The 26,699-nt window shown below is 40.6% G+C and overlaps 1 protein-coding gene across 4 annotated transcripts in view; it reads left to right on the top strand.

Moving 5' to 3' along the window:
- The window catches only part of LOC147125067 (SLAIN motif-containing protein-like), a 40,164-nt gene extending 13,465 nt beyond the window's left edge, over nucleotides 1-26,699 (top strand). Inside the window, exons 3-8 of one of the 4 annotated variants that reach the window (XM_085996827.1) lie at nucleotides 10,533-10,682; nucleotides 16,398-16,538; nucleotides 18,361-18,666; nucleotides 20,837-20,974; nucleotides 22,638-22,974; nucleotides 24,456-26,699. In XM_085996827.1, the coding sequence (XP_085852953.1) occupies nucleotides 10,533-10,682; nucleotides 16,398-16,538; nucleotides 18,361-18,666; nucleotides 20,837-20,974; nucleotides 22,638-22,974; nucleotides 24,456-24,522 (1,139 nt within the window). In that variant the 3' untranslated portion in view covers nucleotides 24,523-26,699. The remainder of the gene's footprint in view (nucleotides 1-10,532; nucleotides 10,683-16,397; nucleotides 16,539-18,360; nucleotides 18,667-20,836; nucleotides 20,975-22,637; nucleotides 22,975-24,455) is intronic. The other 3 variants (XM_085996846.1, XM_085996835.1, XM_085996855.1) reach the window with 3 other exon arrangements.

The raw sequence follows: 26,699 nt of genomic DNA, 5'->3' as shown, positions 1-26,699 counted from the left end.
GTCGAAACCCTTTCAAAACGTCAACTCAAATTTCTCTCCACAGATGTTGCCTGACCTGAGTTTTTCCAGCATTTTCTGTTATTTTGGATTTCCAGCATCTGCAGTATTTTGCTATCGTCGTAGAGGTGTAATATATCCAAGTTTGCTGACTAGACAAAGCTAGGTGGGAAAGTAAGCTGTGAGGAGGACGTAAAGGGATATAGACCGGTTAAGTGATTGGGCAAAAAGGTGGCAGATGGAGTATAATGTGGAGAAGTGTGAAATTATCTACTTTAGTAGGAAGAATGGAAAAGCAGAATGTTTAAGAGGTGAGCGACTAGTAAATGTTGGGATTCAGAGGGATTTGGCTGTCCTTGTACATGAATCACAGACCGTTAAAATGCAGGCACGGCAAGCAATTAAGGAGGAAAATGGTATTGTAGGGGTTTGCAGTCTAAGAGTAAGGAGGTCTTGCAATTATATAGGGCTTTGGTGAGATCACACCTGGAATACTGTGTACAATTTTGGCCTCCTTACCTAAGGAAGGGACATCGTTGCACCCCCTCTAAGGCAAGTAAGGTTCACTAGATTGATTCCTGGGATGAGAGGGCTGCCCTATGAGGAGAGATTGAGTAGAATGGGCCTATACTCTCTGGAGTTTAGAAGAATGAGAGGTGATCTTATTGAAACATATAAAATTCTTAGAGGGCTTGAGAGGGTTAGATGCTGAGAGGTTGTTTCTCTTGGCTGGAGAGTCTGGAACCAACGTTCCCTAAAAGCTGCATGGCTGCGCAGGGATTCCACGCAACTGGCTTTTAATGCAAAAACCACGCATGCGCAGTATTTTGGGACTGCAGCGCCAAAAAAATTAGAGGAAACATTGTCTAGAACTAGGAGTTCTAGTCTCAGGATATGGTGTTTTAGGACTGAGATGAGAAATTTCTTAACTCAAAAGGGTTATGAATGTTTGGAATTCTTAACCTCAGAGGGCAGCGGATGCTCAGTCATTGAGTATAATCTAGACTGCAAGAGAGATTTTGGGACACTAGGGGAATCGAGATATATGGGGATAGGATGGAAAAGTGGCGTTGATGGAAAAGTTCAGCCATGATCTTATTGAATGGTGGAGCAGGCTCAAGGGGCCGTATGGCCTACTCCTGCTCCTATTTCTTGTTCTTATGTAACCTTCCAGCAGAAAGACCCAATTGTTGCAAACCAATTCAGTAGAGGTACCTTCCAAATGTTGGGAATTGCAGATTCAAATGTACAGGAATAATTAATCTGATAATTTCTAAGGCTATTATTGGTGATGTGTTCTATCTATGCTCATACGATTTGAGTAGGTTGTCTCTGATCTGATGGTGGTAATTTTATTCTGGTTACTTTATGGTCCAAAAAAACATGAGTATTCTGCCTTGGGACATAGTTAAACACAACGTCCCCTGTAGGCTGCACTATATTCTGCGTGGCCTGTTTCTTTCAATGCGTGGTTCCTTTAAATTTCTGCGCATTCACGGTATTTCCACTAAAAGCTTGTGAGCAACCTGTGCGGGAGTTTGCAGATTAATGCACGCGCGCAGCTTAGAGGGAACATTGAACATAGTGCAAAGGTTGTTCAGAATGATCTTTGGCCAAAATCATTCTACAGAAACCTTTGAATGTTTTTGCAACACGATCTCAAATTCTGCTGGTGCCTAAAGTACTGTACTTTGGAACTTGGGCTCTAAATGATTGTTCTTTTTTGAGAAAGAAATTGCTTTATGCATTTCCGCAGTTTCTCTTTTATTTTCTGCTGTAGAAAGTATCTGCAGGGGAGTGAATTATATTCATATAAGTCCCATTGGAGGATTAGATCTAGCACCCTTTTTTAAACATGATTCTGCTTGATAGCTTAGTTGGGTGTAGCGGTGTCTATAGTAGTCTTGGACCTTAATAGCATCTAGCAAATCATTCGCATATCATAAAAAAATGCAACTGATCTTCATGTAGATATTATTGCTAGTATATCCAACTTTAGTGTTGAGTATATGCCATACCTATAGCAACTATTCATGGGAAAATTCATGTTTGCAACCTCAGTTTTGAATCACTGCATTTGTGATTTTTTTAAACATCCTTAAATTGATGGTACTGTGTTTGGACCTAGTATTATTACCATTTAAAAATTATTTTTTCAAACTTTTTTGAAAATTCACAATTTCCTATTTCCTTTCACAGGTATTTCTGATGGAATCCCATATCTCAACATTTTGTGAAGATAATGGATTGTAGTTACTAAACTAAATGAATTTCCAGAGAATACAAATGTTTTGTTTGTCAGTAAGGTGTGTTTCTTTGACTAAAATTCAGTTTTGTGGTCATGCAGGCCTTCATCTGTACCGATCAATAGTAAGTTTCAAACCATACATACAAAGGCATGATTCAATTGTAATTGAAAGTACTTTTACTATGGTGGAGTATAGTTGTTAAAATGTTGAAGTGATGCACTTTGCTACATGTAACTCAATGACAATACAGGCTTTTTGAAGCTTTCTGGATTGCCTACATTTTGAGTATGTTCTGGTCATTACGAATTTTGCCTGCTGCCAGTGCATGCTGGAAGAGTGCAGGATTGCTGTCTGCAATTTTTCTGTCCATTTGTGGACAGAAAATTGTGGCAACAAGTCTGCAATTTTGAGGTGTCCGTGCTCAAGGTAGGAATGGACCTTTTTTTGAGAATGAAATAGTTTCCCAATTTTGCAAGTATTGACATGGTGTATTCCTAGGTATGAAGTAGCACAAAGGCCCCTTCTTACTCTGTCGCAAAGGTGTGCCTTAAATCTAAACTCAGGCTGCACCTTTATTGCTCCAGGTGAGAATTTTTTATAGCCACCAGGAACTCCTCACTTCACACTTGCATCTGATAGAGAAAACTTGTCCCATCAGTCTGGCCTAATTTTAAACCTCTGCATCAGAGGTATAACCCCCAGCATATTTGTCTGTCGCAAATACGTAAACGCCCGTATGGAATATGCAGGACAGTTGGGTAGGAGCTATTTTGTTAACGTGTGGAAACATCCAATACAGAAAATTTCAAGATTTGGATATGTAGAGTCTGAGCAAGAGTAGCCTACAAAGTGAATTTCAAAACAATGTGCAGAAATGGAATTTGATTTGGCATTTATTGGGCAAAATGTTTTTTCAAAATTTAGTGTGGCCTGAACAACAACTAATGTATTGAAGGGAGTTTTAAGTACCATATGCTACTGTGTCCTGTGCATATTTTTTAAAATCTGTAATGGGAAAAATGTAATAGTTTTGTATTTGTTAAAATATAAAACAAAATGGCCCAGAGGCTTTTTTAGATGACTAGCTCATTTAGATGTAGTTACCAAACATGCAACATTCCTAAAGAGATGCTGGATTCTAGTACAAATATTTGTAAATGTGACTTCATGCATGTATTACAAAGATCAGGTATGGAGTATATCTTGTAATGCAATAAGTAAACCAGAAGCTGATCGTATTTATGGGAATAGATTTTGTAAAAATCAGGCTGCAATTTAACTACAAACTGTTCTTGGTATAAAGCTTAATGCAATAAACTTTAATAAAATTGACATTTTATACTAATATATGTAGCATGCATGATGTAGGTGAAACAATAAAGCTGAAAGTGACACAGGATTTAAAAGCATAAGGTATCGCACCACTAGTATTGCTAGTTTTCTGGGATGGAAATATTCTGTACCATTTGTACTGTAGCTCTTGTTTGGTTTAGTAATGGTACAATGTGACTGAATCCTGTCTGAAATAATTGTAGTGCATGACTAAATTATGCCTCAAGCTCCATCACTTTTTGCAGCAAGACGGAAATAAGGAACGGATCATAGCCAGTATAACTAAGTTGTAGCTCTGGGGCAGTAACTCTATATTCTTGCCTTTTTAAAAACAAACTCACCATTGTCTAGTTGCAAAAACTGTCATGTAAAATAATGCTCAGACACAGCAAAACAAGTTAAGTTTTGTTATGTTATTACAACAAAATATGCAACAGCTTGGGTCATCAAACATGTAAAATGTGGTAGCCTAGTCTCAAAACACTTTTTACATTTTCATACCAAAGTAAGGGAATGTTTAAGTAAACATATCTAAAAAGGTTAACAGGAAAGAAAGACTTGCATTTATATAGCACTTTTCACGACCACCGGATGTCTCAAAGTGCTTCACAGCTAATGAAGTACTTTTTGAAGTGTAGTCACTGTTGTAATGTCAGTGTTGTATATTGTGAATAAGATATACAAAAAAATCTACTTGTGTATTGCTCTGAATGCAGCCAACTATAACCATTAAGCAAGCTTGCTGGGATTTGCCATAGCTGGTGGTCAGGAATTTCAGTATTTTGAATGCGTTCTCTTGCATGTCAGTGGATTTGACCTATTGCCTCTTAAGCGAAGGGGGCGCTAGCTTGGCGAGCTAATGGCAGTACTGTACATAATGTGGACTGTGATGACGAGGGCCATATGGCACCACCACTGGAAAACTGGTTCTTGGTATTCTCCATGGTATTGCCATCTGGTTAGTACTTCTGTGTAGACTCTTGATGTCTGGCAATAATAACAATGTTCTGTGCCATTGAGGAACAAGTCTCCAGCATTTAATTTTCCATGTTATTGGCTCATCTTTTGTCAGAAAATTTGGACCAAGATGGTGTTTTTGACCCGAGCGCCTTGTTTCCCCAAACCTCCTTGAGAATGGAATTTGATTCTGTTGCGCGATACTGCTACTCCATATTGAGGTTTTAAAAATTACACCGTTTGCACTAATGTAAAAGTCTTTATTAGAACTATAAGTGGCTTCTCTGTTAAATGCTCTACTCGAAGTTAGCCAAATTAGTATCCACATTACAACTGGCATTACACATTAAATACAGTAGCCAATTACATTGCATCACTCAGCAGTTTTCTTGGTCTGTCAACAGTTATTCAACAATTTCCCTCTTGATTCCATGTAACAAAGAAACCGAATCTATTGGGCCGTTGCAATATATGGCAAAAAGATGATCAGAGCTTTTAAATATATTTTTTTAAAAAGGAGCCAGGATGTAAACTAAACTTGGTTGGCTTCTATGTATATTTTTTTTATACCAGTTTTTAAAAGTGGCAGCAATATGCATTCGCTTTCCATTAATGCAGTTTTTAGGGAAAAGGAGATAGTGTTTTTATTGTGCAAATAAATACGTACTTCGCCTATAAGCTGGAACACACATTGAATATAACTCTGTACTGAATGTAACTCTGTACTGTTGAGTTTAATTGAAAATAACGAGGGCTAATGCGGTTATCTTACTGTTTTCTTTGTACCCATGTGATACTTGGCAGGATTTCAGATCAGAAACTGTTTCTTTCCTTTCTCTTCCCCCCCCCCCCCCCAAACTGAGTGACTGAACCCCTTTAGATTACTAAAACACTTTGATGTATTAGTATCAACGAGCTTTATTGTTGCAATAAGTAAATTTGTATTTAGATTAGGTTTTTAATTTGAATATATAGCTTTTTCAACAATATGGTCTCTTATTTTTGTCTTACAATCAGGCAGAGGAATGGAACAGTATTTACTATTTTGTACTCTTGCTGAGCACTAGTAGGTACAAGAACACAATAAGTCCTATGTAATCAGTTCAGATTAAATTCCCTGGCCCTTAACTGCTGCCCTCCCTCAAATTACAGGAGATTGTTGGAATTATTTACGACTTTCACATCTCCTACATTAGGTGTTAAGAGTAAAGTTTGTAGACTTGAATCCACTTTTAACATAAAATCGCACAGAAACACGATCTCCCAGAGATCTTTTATTTAACCACTAACACACAGATTAAATAAGAACCCAACTTAACTTGTCCTGGAGTCTTCAAGTGCCCGGTTGGCCAAACCGGCGCCCAATTGAAGTCTGTTGGAATCTTTAAATGTTTTCTCTTCGTTAGACTAGGATACATTTATCCTGGCTGACTGCAGTTTAAAAAAAAAACTCAGTATTGTCAGTTCTTGTATTCTTTGTGTTCAAAACGTCTCTTGCATGTACAGCTTAATGATTGGCTCATTCAACCATGGCTTTTTTCCTTGTTCGTGATTGGTTCAACATTTAGTGGAGTTACTTCATCATGGGTGTCATTTGGTGCAGTTTAATGAGTGTCTTATCTCAAGACCATGCTGGTCCGTTCCACTGGTTGTATAGCAACTCCAGACCTGTCCCTGGCGGCAACTGCTTTTACCTGAGGAATGTCTGTTAAAAATGTTCCTCCATGTTCTTTGTTCTCAACTTGCATTTTAAAGTGGTATAGCTGTCATTAAAAGTTTTTTCTTTTATATTAAAATTCTTCATGTCAGATGTTTAAAACAGATTTCCCTTCAAGATTGATGTATCAAGCAATGATTTTCCAAACTCTCTGGTTTCTTGGAAGTTAGTCCCAATGCCATCAAAAGTAAGGGGAGTTTGTATTGTTTGGGAATTAGGGTGTTTGCTCTTAATTGACCATTTACAGTCATGGTTACACCCTGCCCTCTTTAAAAAGCATATTTTCAGGACATCTAAGGACAAAAAAATTGATAGTTGGATCTAAATATTAATTACAATCAAACTGAAGGTGACCATAAAACTAATCACCAGATAGTTACTTCAACTGTTTCCTAGTGTATAATTCCTTCAACAGTTACCCAGGAATGACTTTAAAGAAAGGATGTTGGCAGTGAATGGTATGGAGTCTATTTTTAAATAAACCAACAAAAAAACCCTCTTGCATCCACTACTAACCCATGGGTACCAAGTTACCAACTGGAAGGATTTAAAAGGTGGTAATGCCAGAAGAGTTTTTTTGTAGGCAACTAACTCCCTTTACACTATGTAGAAGGCACCTCCATATTCTATTCTTTTACTCTGCCATGTTAGTGTGGAAGTAAATCCTTTGTGCCACATAAGGGCCGGGCAGTGACTATCTCCAACAAGAGAGCGTCTAACCACCGACCCTTGACGTTCAACGGCATTACCATTGCCCAATCCCCCAACATCAACACCCTTGGTGGGGGGAGGGGGGGTCACCATTGACCAGAAACTTAACTGGACCAGCCACATAAATACTGTGGCTACAAGAGCAGGTCAGAGGCTGGGTATTCTGCGGTGAGTGTCTCACCTCCTGACTCCCCAAAGCCTTTCCACCATCTACAAGGCACAAGTCAAGCGTGTGATGGCATACTCTCCACTTGCCTGGATGAGAGCAGCTCCAACAACACTTGAAGCTCAACACCATCCAGGACAAAGCAGCCTGCTTGATTGGCACCCCATCCACAACCTTAAACATTCACTCCCTCCACCACCGGTGCACCGTGGCTGCAGTGTGTACCATCTACAAGATTCACTGCAGCAACTCGCCAAGGCTTCTTCAGCAGCACCTTTCAAACTCACGACCTCTACCACCTAGAAGGACAAGGGCAGCAGGCGCATGGGAACATCACCACCTCCAAGTTCCCCATCCAAGTCTCTCACCATCCTGACTTGGAAATATATTGCCGTTCCTTCTTCATTGCTGGGGCAAAATCCTGGAACTCCCTTCCTAACAGCAGTATGGGAGTACCTTCACCATGTGGACTGCAGCGGTTCAAGAAGGCGGCTCACCACCACCTCATGGGCAATTAGGGATGGGCAATAAATGCTGGCTTTGCCAGTGACGCCCAGATCCCAGGAGCAAATTTTAAAATATCAAAGAAACAAATGATGTTTTAAAGTTTTGGATTTAAGTACAGTATTACCATTCAAAGAATTCTGCCTACATGCCTGCACAAGGCTGTTGTTCCTGACTCTAGTCCTAGGAAAGGATTTAAATGCCAAAATCCAGAGAACCAACAGAACTTTGGCAGCAGCCTCATTCCCAGCACTGGCTCCAGCCTCCGCTCCTTGTAACTCATTGGTTACTGGTGTCAAACTACCCGACGCGTGGCCAGCTACCTGAGCTGCTTACTTGGGTCACAGGTGCCCTTTTTCTGACATGGATTCTGGAAATGAAGTTAGATGTAGTTCAAAAGGGGGCTTCCAAATTGTTAGAGCTCCAGCTTGAGTGAATAACATTTGATCTGAAGGATAACTGTCTTGATTAGCTAAGTGAACTTTTTTGATTAATTATATAGTTTACCTTCCTTATCCATTATTTGCCATCAAGTTGCTGTGTGCCCTATTTAAGATCAAATGGGAAGGTAGCCAAGAACAAGTAGAAAACTCCTTAATTGGAGGGGATATCAATTGCCCTGAGCCCGAAAAAGAAGAACCAAAAAAGAGTTGAGAAAGAAAAAATGAAAAGTACCGTTCAGCTATTTGGATACAATATAAACAAGAGGAAAGGGGATTGCTTTTTTTCTACCTTGCTACAGTTTTGATGGTGGGCAGGGAGTTACTGTTATTATCCTGATGGTGTTCATGCAGATGGTTACATAATGTTTATTATTTGCTCTTGTACCACAGTATCTGTCTGTGCGCTCGAAAGTTAGAGCGTACCTACGCGCGCGTTACCTCCGAAGAAAGCTTACGCTTCCGGGACGGTCGTAAGCATATTTACTTTTCGGTCGGACAAAAATTGTTCGCGCCTTATGCAAAAAACCTTCAAAATTAAACTCATTATCTGCTACTTAGCATTGATTGACTGACGTCAAGGTTCGACCAATCCTGTGCCGTCACGATTGACCAATCCTACAGTACAGTCCCCTGATGGTTGGCCAATCGGGGTGTGTGTGGGGGCGGGACTAATCGTTTTCATCTCGGGGATGTGGCAGCCATTGTTTCACTGCCATTCAGCTTCCAGCTCAAACTACTTTGATCATCCAGCTTTGAAAAAGTTAGTATCTCTTTTTAAAAAATAACAAGATTTACCAAAAACGTTTTATAAGTACTTTCACTTTCATCTTTCAAGGTATTAAAAGGCAGAAATGTTGCCTGGCAGCAGATTCACAGAGGGACAGACAGACAGACAGGGCCTGAAAGCCTGGGACTCCATTTAAAATGTTGCCCGGCAGCAGATTCACAGAGGGACACAGAGAGGCCCCAAAGCCTGGGACTCGATTTAAACCGCCCGGCCCAAAACAGCCCTGGCAAAGCCGGGCTCCCCCCCCCCCCCCCCAGCTAGTATGGTATATAGGAAAGGTTCCCGTTCATTAGTCTAAAACCATGCAAATGAAAGATTATCATTAACTGTCTTGGTATAGTAAGCAGCTAGGTGGGTTTCAGATTGCTTTTATCCACCCTACTGCAGTAAACCCAGGTGTGAGCTACTATCAATTTGTTAACATAGTACAGGTACCATTAACAGTAATTTCACATTTGTCGGCAGATCTTTTATTTAAAAAAAAAAAACCCCACTTCTACTTGGATTTTAAATTGTGCAGTTGCCCATATTGCTTTAAACAGGTGGATAAACACAAGACCAAATTTATTTCACCAATTGTGTGTATATTTAGAAGGCTTGCATGGAATAATATAACTCCTATCTGTAGGGTAGCAATTCAACAGTAAAAGAGCTGACTGGACTGCTATCCTGGTACAAGAAGAATTGACCACTGAGTAATGCAGAAAAAGTTGTTGATGCTTTGCTCTAACCTCTTCAATGTCTGAACCACTGCAACTAATGCAGTTTCAATTCAACCAAAGTCAATCGGTACAGGTACAGTAGAGTGTAGTTACCTCGGTTTAAAGGCAAGTAAAGTGGACTGATCTTTATATAAAGAAGGAAAACTTGTGCCTTGCTGAATTTTTCATAAATGTTCCAAAGTGCTTTGAATTACTTTTGCAGTACAGTGTCTATCATTGTAGGTGAATGTGGCAGACACTTGGCTTGTACAGTAGCTGCAAGTAGCAATATGAATGAAGTTAATCTATTTTTGTTGTTTTTGATTGAATAATGTTGTCCAGGACATCAGGAGGACTACCTGATCTTCAAATAGCGCCAGGATTTTTAATGTCCACTGGTACATGCAAATGGGACATTGTATGGACAGAACCTTGGTGTACTCCCTCCATATTGCACGTGAGTTTAGATTGTGCATTAAAATCCTGGAGTGGGATTTGAACTCGCATTCTTCTGACTCAGTGCTACCATTTCAGCCAATCTGAAATTGTACCAATGTAAATGAATGCTGCATTTCCAGTGGTCCATGGAATATAGCTCCCAATAAGTATGTTACTTAGTGTGATGTGGTAGATTTTGTTTTGTTACTCCAATATTTACATTGATGACTAATGATCTGGGTGGTATTAATCCACCTGCATGTGATAATTTCTTACTACAATCAATTTTTCTCAATGTTTATTCAAGTTGTAAGTAAGGATCAACCCTAGGATGCTCAACCAGGCAATGCCTGCCCCAAAAATCATGAACTGACTCATTGCAGTATAGAGGCAGTGTGAGTACCTCCACACTAGTTAAAAGTAGATCTGAACCAGAGCCAGGTTACTTTTTGAAGTACAGTGTCAATGTAACCTTCATGCCTGTTGCATTTGTGTCTAACCGTGCATGCGTTTCTGCTTTTCCATTCTAGCCAACAGATGGAGAAACATCTATTGCACTCCGTTTACATCAGCCTGTGCTTATAGCTCCAACACAGATGTCACTTCGTGTAGCAATCTCTTAAACTCTTCCAGTTTCCTCAAAACGTCTACTAAACCAGTACTAACCTATGGCAGTTCAGGTATGGTACACCTGTCCATTAATAAAGTGTAGATTTTTATAAAACATTTTAAATTGTTAACATTGCTTTTCCCTTTGTACAGACTGATGCATGTTCTGTTGGAGCTTCTTCCAGGTTTCATCAGTGTAAGATTTGAAACTAACTGCATGATGGGTGTTGCTTTTTGGCTAGCTACATGGCTTTCATGAAAACTCACTGGTCTGTTAGTCCCAGGACAATTGCATATTATTGCTTTCAAAATAGAAACTTTGCATCTTAAATTAGAAACTGAAGCGCACAGACTATACCAGCACTTGTTAGCATCCAGAACCTTTACTTTAGACAAACTGGGATTCAAGTTATTTTGATAACTTATTGCCAAAGGTACATGTTTAAATGGAGCACATTGTATCAAAATGGCTTGAATAGCTATATACTTAGTCATTAATACTCCTCAATTTAGTGGCCAGTTCCTCCATAAGGAGCATGGTTTTTTTTTATTGAAAACTTAAATTTTTGCTCTGCCTGCTCTAGAAAATGCACAGCTTATCCAGCAATGTACAACAAGGTTCCAGCTCCTGCAAAGGGACAACATTTTGCATATTGATAAAATCATACCTGATGTGGCAGGAACGCTGTTTTTATTTATTAAAAAAAAAAAAAAAATACTGGGTGTGGGGGAAGGAAAATCATTTTATGAAGCCATGTCGTACATTTGGATTAGAAAGTTCTGAACAACTGGAGCAGGAGACTGATAATTGCATCAACACTAAGTTTGGACTTTGACAAGTAAGAATTTCTCATCTTGACTGCTGTTTGACAGGCAACAAGTAAACTTAACTCCAGATGAAAAATTCATTGTCAAAATCCAATACCTCTGCATCTAATGCATTTGTTAATCACTTCCTGTGTCCTTCCAAAACCGCCTTAAATGTAAATATTGATTTGCTATAGAAAATTGTTTCCTGGTGTTCCCTCGGAACAATGAAAGAACAGGCTAGTTTGTCCTGTATATTTTAATGAGCTTCTGGATGAAGAAATTATAAAACCAGGGCCTGTGGGACCAGGCACATTACTTGTGTTACAGTAATAGTTATTTCCCCTCCTTTCCTGAAGGCACTACCTTCCATGGTTGTCCTCTTCTTCAAGTGCCTATTTATTCAGAGCCCAGATGGTGAACGTTAGAAATGCTGTTTGACTTTGGGAGGCATTATTTCTGAGTCTTGTCCTGTCCTCACTAGATTTCAACATGCAATTTCTAGTAGGGAATATAGGCTAGTGATCAGAAACAGAATCCCTGGCTCATCTCTGTCTCTCTCTATCCCATGCACTCACTCTTGCTATCTTCCGCGCTCTCTCCCTTTCTCCCTCGCTCGCGCGCTAATACAAATTGTGTTGTCTCCATTGCTATTCTGCCTTGGGATCAACTAAATCATGTCAACATCCAGATTAAGAATTTAATGTAGGGCCATTGTGGATTGGGTGATTCAGTGCTCAACCATTTGATGCACTGAACTATTGAGAACACACTAGATATCTATTGTATCAAAATTAGACATTTATTTAAAAATGGCAGAGTGCTATGTTTGCCATTTCAGTTACTTTAATTATAGAAATGTGCTTGCTCTCATTCAGTGGTCTATGCATTAAAAGTAAGCTGTTGACTTGCATTTGAAGGGCTAATAGAACACTGCTCTCCCTTATGTTCAAGGATGGCTGGTAAACTAGAATCTTGCACTGCTGCAGTAGGGGCTGATATTGGGATTAAGAGTGGTTGGGGGTGGTGGCGGTGGGCGTTATGTCTGACCTGTGCCGTACTAAATGTTCTGTGTCTGTGCAATTAATGAACAAGTGTCTTAAGGCTGCACCTTGCAACCTAAATGAGTCTTGGGGGTTGGGGGGGTGGTGGAGTAGGGGGAAACAGTGAATGGGCAGGGTATGGGTTCTGTGTTGGTACTGGAAAAGTAATTGACATAATGAGATGATGTGAGGCATTTGTAAATACCTTATTTTGAAAAATTCAGTTGTCTTTACAATGTCCATTGAGATTTTTGAACTCTGTCTTGGTTCTAATGGTTAGGAAAATTTGAAGAATTAGAGCGTTTAAATATTTAATCCTGTGGTAGCTCACTTCCTCAGCTGAAGGTGTTGACTTGTGTTTGTAGTATGGTCCTCCAGACAGGTCATCCAACAACACATTGTTCATGTATCCATTCTTCATGTGAGCCTTGGTATTAAGGGTCAGTAACTAAACCTACATAGCAGAGCCCAATTCAGTCTTTTCCCAACATTCACAAGTTTGATTTTTTTTAAACAGTGGTCAGTAATTGGGTCAGAGGTTCTAGGGCTTCACGCCAGCTACACAGAACCCCAGATCCAAGATGCCGTTGTGATGTAATGCTGTAAGTGGATGCCAAAGTAGCTTTTATGATCAGTGATTGATTGGCAAACTATCCAAACATCCCGACCAGACTTTCATCGAGAATATTTTCTTTTTAATTTTGTCCCATTTTTTTTTCCCCCCTGAAATTACTGACTTTTGCTAAGGTACAGTCTCTGGTGCCAGCAACCCTCCAATAATTTGCCCACATTTCCACTCTTATCGAAGTCATGTCTCAGGATTTTTTGACCATTTTGCCACAAAGGATTTTGGGTAGAAAAGTTACTTTTTATGTTGATTTTCTTTAAGCAGTGTATTCCCAAGTTTTTTTTAATGCTAACAGAGATTGCACAAGCAATACATTAATTTCTCGGTAATTGGAAAACCCCTCCTCCCCATTGTTTTGGAAAGTAATTTGATCCCTGTTCGTGAACAGTACAAACTAAAAACACAGGCTGGAGCACAGGCAGGCAGAGGATTTTGAAACATAATGGTGTTGCAAAAGCTTTAGCCATGCTCAGTCAGAAATGTTGGTGGAATCAAAATATACTGGCCTCTATCTTAAACATGCCGTATATAAAATAAAATCATCTGTCTGGTGATTACATTTTCATTCTAAATCTAATTTGCTAACAATGCCCTTTAGCTGATCGATCTTGCACTTTGGTCACCTACATGTGCTCCACTTGCATTTACCATTAACCTAGTCTCTGCTTTTGGTTGGTGACCAATGTTCCTTTTGCGCTTGAAGTTCATCGAGGCAGCATCTGATAGCTGATGCGTAAACATTCAAGTTCCAACCAGTATTGCTATCATACTATGGGAACATTGGTCACTAACTAGTACTTTAGAACCATTGCAAAAGCCAAGTACACAGCAGTGCTGTGAAAGAATGGACTGGGAATTAGATTGTGGTCTGCTGGATCAACAGGCGGAGGAGAACTCCATGCCATGCAGTTATGACACTGGTGCAAGTCGTGCTGCTGATCATATTGGGTCATCCCAACACCTAGATGCCACAAAACACAGTGCCTCAATAGAAGTGAAGTCCAGGCAAACACACTAAGGCAGTCAGATTAGTTTTTCATAAATTGAATAAGCTGACAATAGAACTTGTGCTCATTTTCTAAAGCAAGAGGCTGCCGGATGTTTTGTATCGCAAGATTATATGGAGAAGAGGTTTCTTCCCTGGTGTCATAATTGTGGGAAGGATTCTGAATTTCATCCTAAAGGTGGTCTCATTTACAAACTGTTCAATAATACAACTGTGGTCTGGGCTATCAAATTCCTGTCCCAAGTTGAAGTTGAGTTCTATTTAACGCTGGAGATCATTGTTCCATTACCTCGCTCCTCAATCGTACCACACTGGTCAGAAGTAATGCAGGGTTTCCATTACATTGAGATGTGTAGACGGAATGAATTTAGTTATCAAATGAAAATAAAGCCCAAACTTGTTATTGATGGGGATTGGCACATTTCAGGTGAAGGCCTAGCAAGGGGCAAACGGCCTGAGATCTTTTGTAAAAATACTCTGATCAGTGTCCATATTACCAATATCTTGGTTTGGTAATTGATAATCTTGGTCTTGATTTTAACTTCTCTGGAGACTATGAATGGAATTTATCCTTTCACAAAAGGAAGAATGTTTTTTTTCTCAGCAATTGCACTCCCAGAAATCTCACGCTTCAAAACAATGTGTTTTGGAGGTTTATGAGTAGTTCATTATAGGGTTATTTTAAATTGTCCTGCAGCAGGCCCTCTGATTTGTAAAAGGGTATGTGTAATATATCTTGTATGTGGAGATCTGGAGCACAGAAGTGAATGCCATACAGACATTCAGATAAATGTGGATTGGATTGGTGAAGTGTTTCTTTAGGAATATGTGTAGCAGTTTTGCATAATACAGTTGATCCCAGATGTCTCCACAACAGATCAAACAGAACAGGTAAAAGTAATAAACTTCAACTGGAGGTTAATACTGCCAAATACAGTTGAATAATCAAAATGGCATCTTAAATAACTTGGGATTCCTGCCTGTCCTTAAAAAGAGGCTTTTGGCTGCATTCATTAGTATTGTTAGTGCTATGTCTGTTAGCTAGTAGAAATAGCCCCAATGTGCCCATGAAGTGACAGGGTCAAAATAAAATGACGTAAAGGTGAAATATATGGAAAGTGCAACAGATGCAGCATTTAAAGTATTCTCACACACAATCAATTTGTGTGGTATTAAATGTTGCCGAGAGGTGTTGAAATGGCATATTTGGCATTTAGCATGTACAGTAGATTTTTGAGTGCTCATCCATGGTGAGATGCCTTTTGACATGGCAAACATACATTGAAAAATAGCAGGCAGTGGGTAGAACTGTTGTAGCAGATATATTTAAGTGACTTGACTTTTTACATGGAGGACCAAGATAATGGCTGAAATATTGAAGTAATATTTTCTAGCACGTTGTAGCATTCTGAAGTGCATAAAGAAATCTTTGTGTGCCACCACGTTTAATATATACTGTGTTCATGATTTTAGTATTGGCAACAATTTACATTTGGTACTCTAAGAAGTCGCATGGTTAGGTGGAGGGTACAGCTCCCTCCACTCTGCTACAATAATATTCCTTTGCTCTAAATTGGAGCCCTCTTGCTTCCTCCAGTGTGATTTTTGTTCTCTAATTGCTCACACCAGCCATCCTGATTGAGCTTGCCAAGGCAGTAGCAGTTTGTGCTGTGGGACCCTGTCCAAATGGATTTCAACAGTCCACACACATTTCACATGGGACACTTGTAGGTAGAGAACACTAGGTTTGGACTTGTTTTTCACTACGGAGATGAGTTCAAGTTTATAACCCATTGCACCACCCAATTCTCGTGTTTCATTATATTTTATTGTAAACATCGATTGTTCTGTTTGTAGTGCAGTGCTGTGTATTTTGGTAAAAAGTAAATGAGTCTGACGTGTGCTGTGTATAGAATGGTCTTGTTAGGATTTTGTTTTTAGAAAAGATTAACGTGTAGAACATAATTAATACATTTGCAGTCTTTAGTTAATTGTTACTAATTGTCTTTTCAAATTAGCCTTTAAAACCGTGTAGGATTAAACCAGTAGGGAAGTAGTAATATTACAACCTGACGTCCTGGGTTAAAGCACTGTTATCATGGCTTTGTGTTTTTGCATGTGCTGCTGGCAAAGTAATGTAGCAAACTAAGTACCTGACTGTACTGATAGATCAAGTATTTGCATCTGCCTAATATCCAACCATTGGATTTGACTACTTTTGTGAATCATTTCCTGTAACTTGGCCTTTATTGGTTTATTACTACTTTTCATGTTTGTTCTGTCCATCTCTTTGGTCCTGAAGGCTATCCAACCATTCACTCTGCACTGAGTTCCCAGTCATCCATTGACAGTGAGCTAAGCACCTCCGATGACTCGATCTCTATGGGGTATAAATTGCAAGATCTGACAGATGTCCAGATCATGGCTCGATTACAGGAAGAAAGTAAGTAGTCTGTCTATCTGTCTGTCCTCACGTGTGCGTCTGTCTGTCCTCACGTGCGTCTGTCCGGCTATGCGCTCGAAAGTTATAGGGCGTACCTACGCGTGCGTTACGTCGAAAGAAAGCTTACCGTTCCGAAATGGTCGTAAGCGTATTTACGTTTCGGCCGGACGAAAATCGCGCCCGCGGTATCCGAAAAACGTTCAACATTCTGCTCATTAGCATCTCATTATCCGCTCATTAGCGACAGTGACCTCGGTCGACCAATCGTACGCCGGGTTGCTGGCGCGTGCGGCCGGGCCCTCCTACGGTCGAGTGACTGGACGATTGACCAATCCTACGCTTCGGTCACCTGACGGTCGACCAATCGGTGCGTGTGTGGGCGGGCCTTATCGTTCTGAACCGAGGTGAGTCGCCGCCATCTTGATTCTAAACTTTTCATTTCTTTTTCCCGCTTTCTGCGTGTTTCTTTCCAAATCTACATTTCCAGCAAAAAAAAAAGTTGCTTTTAAAACACACATTGTTTTTAAAAAAAAAAGTTAATTAATTTGTAAATCTTTTCTCTAACCTCTATAATTCTCCTACGTTTTTCCAGGCCCGGGGCCTAGGCTTCTCCAACTGCCAGCAGCGCAACTCTAGACCCAGGCTCCCGGCCTAGGCAGAGACAAACACTGGCAGAGGAGAGAGGGTGTGCTGCCTCAGCTCCATTCCCAGGGTCAGTAGGTGGGGAGGCTTCATAAGCAACTGGGGTAGGTCGCAAGCCCCAAATAATAATCTGAAGATCCTGTGTTTGCAGCTGAGGAAATTTCTTCTGCAGACAGCCCCAGGTTAACGGCAGCCATCTTTGTCAAGGAGGGCGAAAAGTTTCATTGCAACGCCATTTTGATTCAGTGTGTAACAGAGTGCCTGCGTGGCCATCTTAGTACAGGAACATAGAGTGGGTGGGGCTTCTGTGCTCCAAATCGGGTCCTGGTGACCGAGAGAGACACAATCGGCTGTGTGGGCGGGGCCTAATCTTTCCAACTGAAAAGCAAGCGGCGGCCATTGTTTGTGGTACAACACTGAGAGGTGAGGACCCCTTTTTTAATAAAAAGATTGGTGAGGTTGTAAAGTGTATTATAGAAAGATTTACCAAAAATGTTTTATAAGTACAGGAAACTTTGTGCTATCTGGAGATGAGCTATTCGGCAATCTGGAGCCACCACAAAAATCAGCAGCCGTTTTTTATTCTTTGTTTATTTTCCTTTGTTTGAACAGTCAAGCTGTGCAAGGTCTGTAGCTATAGCAACAGCTTTAGCTGCAGAGCTTTAGGGCCACACCCAGTGTTTAGAAGCTGTTGCTAAGCAACAGTGTTTGTTGTCAAATACGGAGATAAGAATCTCCGTATCTCTCAACATTAACTCGGGAGAGTAGGGCAGTTTTAAGGCAAGGCAGCAGCTCGGTCCCGTGGGTGCTGGATAGCACAAAGTTTCCTGTACTTTAAGTATATCTCCCCCCCCCAACTCTTTCTCGCCCCCCCCCCCCCCGGGTCGCTTGCTCTCTTTCCCCCCCCCTCCAACAACAACATGCCCTCAAAAGACCCTCGGCACTGCCGGGCACACATATATATATTTATTACATATATTTTATTACATATATATATATTTATTACTATTAACTTATTTTCATTGTGTAAAATGTTTATAGTGTGGCTGTGGCAGTTGTAGTGCATTGCATCAGATATCGATGGGTGTCTGGATGAACTTTGAGGTTGTAGTTTGTTGAGGGAGAAGAGAAATAAAACCGCAATGACTTATGGAAATCTTTTTTTTTTTTTTTTTTTAAGGTCTTCGTCAGGATTATGCCTCCAGTTCAGCATCTGCTTCCCGCCGTAGCTCCAGTGCCTCTCTCAATTCCCTGAGGAGAGGTACTTATAGTGATCAGGAGTTTGACACTTATAGTCTGGATGATGAAGATGAATATGATTACTCTTTATCCCAGCACAGCGTGCACAGATATTCACCTTCTCCACGAAATTCACCTCGATCGCAGTCTCCGGTTAGAGGAGCAGCAACCGCAGGAAGAGCTCGGCCTTCACGGCGCTGTTTGCAGGGTCGCGTGTCTGAGCTAATGAATTATACAAAGAATCAAGGTACCATACCAGTTTGAATCTATAGTTCAATTGAGTGAGGGGTTCCTCGAGTTTTTATTTCGAGGGAGTGAAAAATTACCGTGAATATTTTTGAGTACAGTTCTTTCTTTCTACATGGAAACATAGAAACATAGAAGATAGGAGCAGGAGTAGGCCATTCGGCCCCTCGAGCCTGCTCCGCCATTCAACGAGATCATGGCTGATCATCCAAATTCAGTAGCCCGTTCCTGCCTTCTCTCCAGATCCCTTGATCCCTTTAGCCTTAAGAAATATATCCAACTCCTTCTTGAATATATTTAATGAATTGGCCTCTACTGCCTTCTATGGTAGAGAATTACACAGGTTCACCACTCTCTGGGTGAAGAAATTCCTCCTCATCTCAGTCCTAAATGGCTTACCCCTTATCCTTAGACTGTGACCCCTGGTTCTGGACTCCCCGACCATCGGGAACATCCTTCCTGCATCTAGTCTGCCTAGTCCTGTTAGAATTTTATAAGTTTCAATGAGATCCCCTCTCATTCTTCTAAACGCCAGCGAGTATAAGCCCAATCGACCCAATCTCTCCTCGTACGTCATTCCTGCCATCCCAGATATCAGCCTGGTGAATCTTTGCTGCACTCCCTCCATGGCAAGAACATCCTTCCTCAGATAAGGCACCCAAAACTGCACACAATACTCCAGGTGCGGTCTCACCAAGGCCCTGTACAACTGCAGCAAGACATCCTTGTTCCTGTACTCAAACCCCCTCGCTACGAAGGCCAACATACCATTTGCTGCCTTCACCGCCTGCTGCACCTGCATGCTTACTTTCAGCGACTGGTGCACAAGGACACCCAGGTCTCATTGCACTTCCCCTTCTCCCAATCTATTGCCATTCAGATAATAATCTGCCTTTTTTTGATACCAAAGTGGATAACCTCGCATTTATCCACGTTGTATTGCATCTGCCATGCTTCTGCCCAATCACCCAACCTGTCCAAATCATCCTGGAGTTTCTTGGCATCCTCCTCACGGCACACGCCCACCCAGCATTGTGTCGTCTGCAAACTTGGAGATATTACATCTAGTTCCCTTGTCTAGATCATTAATATATATTGTGAATAGCTGGGGTCCAAGGACCGATACCTGCGGTACCCCACTAGTCACTGCCTGCCAGTTGGAAAAAGACCCGTTTATTCCAACTCTTTGCTTTCTGTCTGCCAACCAGTTCTCTATCCAAGTCAATACCTTGCCCCCAATCCCATGTGCCTTAACTTTACACGCTAATCTCTTATGCGGGACCTTATCGAAAGCCTTTTGAAAGTCCAAATACACCACATCCACTGGTTCTCCCTTATCTATTTTACCAGTTACATCCTCAAAATTCCAGTAGATTAGTCAAGCACGATTTACCTTTTGTAAATCCATGTTGACTTTCTGATCCTGTCACTGTTTTCCAAGTGCTCTACCGTTATATCTTTTATAATGGACTCTAGCATTTTCCCCACTATTGATGTCAGGCTCACCAGTCTGTAATTCCCCCGTCTTCTCTCTACCACCTTTTTTTGAACAGTGGGGTAACATTAGCTACTCTCCAATCCATGGGTACTGTTCCCGAGTCTATCGAATGTTGGAAGATGACAGCAATGCATCTACTATTTCTAGGGCCACTTCCTTACGTACCCTAGGATGTAGATTATCAGGCCCTGGGGATTTATCGGCCTTCAATCCCGTCAATTTCCCCAACACCATTTCCCTACAAATACTGATTTCTTTCAGTTCCTCCCTTTCATCAGACCTTATGTTCCCCGACATCTCGGAGGTTATTTGTGTCCTCCTTTGTGAAGACGGAACCAAAATATGTATTTAATTGGTCTGCCATTTCTTTGTTGACATTGTCTACATTGGACTTGTGATTTCAAAAAATTGTATTTTAGATACTTTTTAGTGTGTGTATAATAAACATCCCTACTTTTGGATTATTTTGTGGGAAAGGTGCTGGTCTTCTACAAGTTTTTTATGTTGCTTGCGCAAAACATTTTTGTTCTTGGAATGTGGGCAACACGAACAAGATGGTATTTATTGCCCATCCCTAGTTGCCCTGAGCATGAAGAGTCAACCACATGGCATGGGGCTGGCGTCACATGCAGGCTGGATTGGCTAACGGTCTTGTTTCACTTCATTCCATTAGAGGAAATGCGTCGCAGTATGCCCAACCTAGCCAAGTCTGGGATTCGCTGCTCTGACTCTGGCAGAAATAGTCGAAGCTTTGAATCTAATCTGCAAATGCCCAACAGTCGAATTTCACGGTTGCAGCAGTCTCCAGCCGGTATGTCACGTTGGATTTATTCTGAAAAGTAGGAAGAACCTTAACTGATCAACCATGCTATGCATAAATCTCCAGCTTTAACAGAAATGTGAAATTAGTCTGCCAGAATAAACTTGTGGTATGTGTGGCTCCCTCGCCTTCTGTTTTCATTGCTGAAATTTTCAAAGTAAAATTAAACACCAAAAGAGGCTTCTATTCACTTGTTATCCTCAACACCCAATAATGCTGGCCAGTCCAACTAGGAAATCACAGGACCATCAATCCATTTGAGGAACTTTATAGTCTTGCACCTTGTGGGACTTGGATATCTGAAGGATTTTTAGATTGTGCAGCTTTGGCATCAGGATTTATGTGGTCTGCTGTTCCTGTAACAAACCTCACTCTCAAGCTAATAAATGTGGCACTAACAAAATTCACTCTCTGCAATTGGAAAGGAGAATGCCCCCCTTGGCAATGGAGTAGGCCTTTGATCTAGGACTAGATTGGCCTCATCGTTATTGTAGTCTAATAGTTAAATGGGCCTGGAAGGATACAGAGCAAAACTCTCTGCCAACTGACCTGGAAACTTGGGCCTTGAGGTAATGTTTACAGCGTGGTACCTGGTTAGCGCAGTGACTAATTCCTCAACATTGTGATCTAGACAGGAACTCGTTGGTATAAACTTGCTGTAGAAATTTGATTGAAAGAACTTGGATATCAACGTTGGGGTGGGGGCGGTGTGAAGGCCAAGTGAAATGCGCATGTACTATAAATGCGTGCCAAGGAAGGGAGTTTTTTTTTTTTTAAAGCTGGCTTTTCTTTCCTGATAAATATGACACTTGTAGAATTATACATGTTCAGTATAGATTTTTAACATGTTTGTGTACCTAAATTGTAATTGCCAAATTCTGGGCCGTCTGCCAACTCTATAACCATGGTGAGAAGGACTTGCTGTCAGTTCATTTTTAGGATCAGGTAGTGAGGCAAACAATCCCAACAAATTGAGAGAGAATATGGCTGGAGCCAAAGGTCAGAGGTGGTAGTTGCTGTGAATGGATTTGAGAGATTGAAATTAAATTGTCTTTTTAAAGAATTGGGGGTTGGCTGGGTGGAGGGAAGTGTCAATGGGGATCATGGAAGAGATCAAGATACAACTATTGACCATTGCATTAAGAGAAATGAAGGCTGTGCAGTCTGAGGGCAAATAATGTGTGAAGGAAGCTGCTGATGAAGTGAAACCATCAACAAATGTGTGAATAGGATTGAATGATGAGCAGAAGTGGTAATTGATATGGAGAAAGAACAGAACTAGCCCTTGGCAACCCTTGAAACATCCATCAACTACAGTGTAAATAAAACTATAAACTATTTATCCTGTGCTGTGAAGCCACACGCACTGAACCAGCCATGAATCAGTAACTAATTTGTGTACTGAGCTATCAAATGTATCACAGAAGTTTGTTTATTAGAGTTGAATGGATACATTGAGATGTTCACCCCATTTATGGTGTTTTGGGGAATTTGTGGTAATGCTTTTAACCTTTTTTGAAAATTTCCCAGTTCATCAATCCATAATTTCAGTTTAGCAGTCAAATGTTCCAACGGTATGTAAAGTAGGTTTACGTGGAAGATGCTGCTTAGGAGAACATAATAGTGCCTTGTTCATTTCTTCTCATTTGTCTAGGTCCATCTACTGGGAAGCTCAGGTACACCACTGGTAACAGCAACCAGACTCTCCTCTCAAACAGACAGCCAGTGAAAGCAATTGCAAACAGTAACTCTCCTTTAACGACAAGGCATCCAGTGAAAGCAACAGGATACCCAGGTTCTGGGAGCACTGTTCGTAGAATCCAGTCTCCCACTTGTTCAAGCACTTCATCACCAACTGGCATTGCCTCAACTGGAAGATCCTCTAGCTCTGCTCCTGTGCCCAGGAGCACCCCTGCCAAGTCACGAGTTACTGGCGCTTGCACTGCCACTACCACAGTTTCCAAGAGCAAGCTTTTGCAGCCAGCAAGGAGGTAAGTGTAATGTATTGGTGATTTCAGATTAAAGATAAAAGGAGCAGAACTTGATGGTGCATGTCCTTGGGAGTTCTTTTAAGTGTCCTCATTTTGTGCAGACCTCCTGCTTGAGGTTATTGAGCTCTTTGGTGGTTTCCCTGTTATTATGGCTGTTCTAGCCTTTTCTGCTGCTGTCTGATCTGCAGGAAACGTTTGAGCTCAGTTAAAGGTTGTGCAATACGTGCTAAACATCTCTGTCCTTGGAAATAAGAATGGGAAAGGATCATCTTGCTCAAGACATGAATTTTGTTTAAAGGGACATTGTTCCACATAATCTCCCCAAATATATGGTTTGCTGACCAACTCAAATTTGCAAGAGGATTTATTTTCTTTTTCTTTAAACACCAATGTTCTCTCTAATGGGATTGGTTCTTTCATGGGTTATGGATATATTGGTACCAGTTGTGGCTGTTGTTCAGATGTGAGCCTTCATGGTGTTGCAGGCGATCCAACCATATTTAAGATAGCCTGCAACACCATGAAGGCTCACATCTCCATTTCAACTGTGCTCAAAGAATGAGGGACCCCGTGGCTTCCTCGCCCCCCCCCCCCCCCCCCACCTTCTCTAAATGTGGTTTATCTTTGACATGTCCTCGTGTCCCTCTAATTTAAAGTAGTTCAAAGTTAAGTTAATTATTTTTCATTCTTCTGCCTTGGTCAAAAACAACTAGAGTATTCTGTTTATACAGTGCCTGTTGTGAATTGTTGGAGAACATGTCTATTTTGGTTTTTCACATTAGTCTGGCTGGACAATCTTAAAACAGAGCCTTCTGGGCCCAGCTGCTTAATTAAGAGGAATCATTTGTGTCTGAGCAGCCTGTCCACGGTCTGCTAATGCACCACCATTTTTGTAGGAATAAAGATGATGCTTCACATTGCAACCAGATTTCATCAGGTGCTCCATCCAAGCAGGCGTGGGACTCTTTAGAACATCATCACATTGGAAACTCTGCTTGCCGAAACACTTAACCAACTTAATATTAATCTTTTAACTTGCAAAAGATTTCTGCCCCTCAACATGCATATTATCAGTTTTTTTCCCCTTTTCTGCCTGTTTCATTAGTTCTGAGCCATTATTGGTCAATAAAAAAATTCAAATTACTGGAGATGAAGAGATTATAAAAGATTGGGGGAAAATTAGGAAATGGCAAAGAACACAATAAAAGGCAGAGTAATTGGAGAATATCCAGATAGTCATGCAATTGATGCACAGCAAAAAGATTAGAGCTGGATGGAGAGAAGATAATCCAGCACATAGAGGGGTAGCAGATTTGTGCCAGTAAGATGCTGCTTGGGGACTGGCCGTTACAAGTAGATTCCTACAATACACTGGATTGAAGCCAAACTAGCTGCTTTACTTACTACATTTTTAAGTTTTGTGAGCTTGGTTTTGTGTTCTATTTTAATATTGTGATTGGAATTAACTACTCTATTATCAGGGCTCTGCAGCTACCGAAGACGCACAGCACTGTGACAGAAGACAAGTGGAAAGAAGGCTGTTACTGAGGAAAGCCCAAAGACACTCAAACTGCTGGCATCTGATGAAGTGAAAGCCCAGCTGGCTGGGCAGAAGTCCAATTTAAATCAAACACGGGGGAAAAAAAGTCCAATTTCTGACGACGAAACATTTTTTTCTAAAGACTGGTTTAAATGTTAGTGGCCATCTGTGCCAGGATTTTGATTCCTGTTCCTGCTGATTACATCAGCCCAGTTGTATAAAGCCAGGTTGTGCCATTAGGTACTAGTTTACATATTTATGCATTGCAAACCCAAACTGACAGTGAACTTGAGGGTAAAATTATGTAACAAATAAGACCTTTAAATAGCAAAAGCAATCACATTTTGCCTTGATGCTTTTATCATCAAACTTTTTTTTTTCCATTCCTAATTTAAACAAAAGTGTATGACAGAAGAAGGCAAAATAACTGGGCTCTGTGCTTGGAGATGTCTGTAGTTGCCAAGTATTTGAACATTCCTTTGCTTAGTTCTATTCTGAGACTCAATTTATGTAAAGATTGTTTCACAAAATCACAACATTTTCCTGTATGTGTTAGTGTTGCAATTAGCCAGGATATGTTGTTCATGAACAACAAGACAACAGGACTTTTATGTTCCTCTCAAGTGGTTGCCAGTTACATTGTACAAGAGCAACAGGGAACATTTCTTATCTGTCACAAGGTTGAGGAGTATCTAATAACATCTTTACAATGCCCCAAATATTGTATTTTGTGGCGTGGGAGCTTAAAATGATTTATTATATTGTGAATTCTATGGAGGAGAGAACCAATATCTAGGTTATTCTTTCTGGTATCTCTCTTTGGAGCAGCCACCAGTTTCCCTAGTGCAGAGCCAGAGACCCTTACTGCACAAAGTCAGATGTTTCATGTTTGCACACTGAATTTCTGATGTCTGGTGGTACTTTCAACCACACTCACCTGCCACCTAGAATTGACTCAAATGAAGCCAGAAGACATCTGAGCAAAGATCAGTTGGGAAGATACTTGTAAAACCTAAGAATGGAGGGGTCAGCAAGAGAGAAACTTAACCCATCTGTCTTGCTATTTCGGTATGAAATTAAAATTTTTAATTGTAACAGTACAACATTAATATCCAATTTTACCTTGTTTGGCATACCTGAAATGGACTGTATTAAAACTTTGATCATCTGGGACTGTTTGGACTGTGACAATTTGGCACCAACTGAAGCACAAGTTTTTCTTGGTATTATTTGACATCCTCTCCCTGCCACATTCTCTCTTCCCTCATCTCTCTGTCTCTCCCACCCCCGCCCACATGCTTCCACATATTTAGTTACAGCATTTGCAAAGGAATCTCGTTACCTGATAGAACTACTCTCAAACTCATTTTGCGGCCCCTGGCCAATCCACTGAACAAGAAGCTGGTTGTTAAGGTTGGGGATGATTAATGAAATGCTGAAAGTGTTCTCATCTCATTAAAAGCACTGTACACTTGACTTGTAACTGAGAGTCATTAATGAACTTGGTTAGCAGTCAGTCAAACAGACACCTTGCTGCAGTTAGGAAAAGGTGCAGCCACTTTGTTTAGTGGTTTAAGTTTTTCAGTCAGCTTGGTGGGGGGGAAATATACTTGCTCCAGGAGTCTATTGCATGTTATAATCCTAAATGGATAATGACCGGCTTTAATTTGGCCAGTATGGCTCATTCACACAATTTCCCTAGCCAGGTTTGAAGGGTAAAATGCCTCAATTACACTGTCTTTCCTTGGGGTTGAGGAAAATATTAATTGTGGGATGGTTAGTAACAAACTGGCTGGAGTATGGGATCCAGGCTTCAGACAATGTTTCTTCTACAACTAGCCCCCCCTTGTGAGTTAGTAAGGTCTGTGCTGTGATGTGGATTTTGCTGTTGCTGTTCTTAAGCAGCTGATTTACACAACCAGCTTTGTTTTCATTTTGTATTTTAGTTCTTAAAGGACGTTACTGAAGGATCTTTGAATTTGTGTATTGCGGAGTCTTTATAAGATAGAAGCGTTAAAAGTCTGCTTATTTTCAGTTGTATACTAGCATGAAGTCTTGTATGTGTTTTTATTTCTTCTATGCTGGCATTAATTGGGTAAATGTTAATAAGTGTAAAAGACATTCTACTTGAATTTCTTAGATAAATGAAACTTTTTAAATTAAAATTGTCATTTTTATCTATTGA

Source organism: Somniosus microcephalus, chromosome 1 (assembly GCF_052327205.1).
Source record: "Somniosus microcephalus isolate GS21.2 chromosome 1, FLI_Smic_1.0, whole genome shotgun sequence".
NCBI classification, from domain to species: domain Eukaryota; kingdom Metazoa; phylum Chordata; class Chondrichthyes; order Squaliformes; family Somniosidae; genus Somniosus; species Somniosus microcephalus.
The sequence above is the reverse complement of the archived record's forward strand: the minus strand, read 5'-3'. Positions and strand labels throughout refer to the sequence as shown.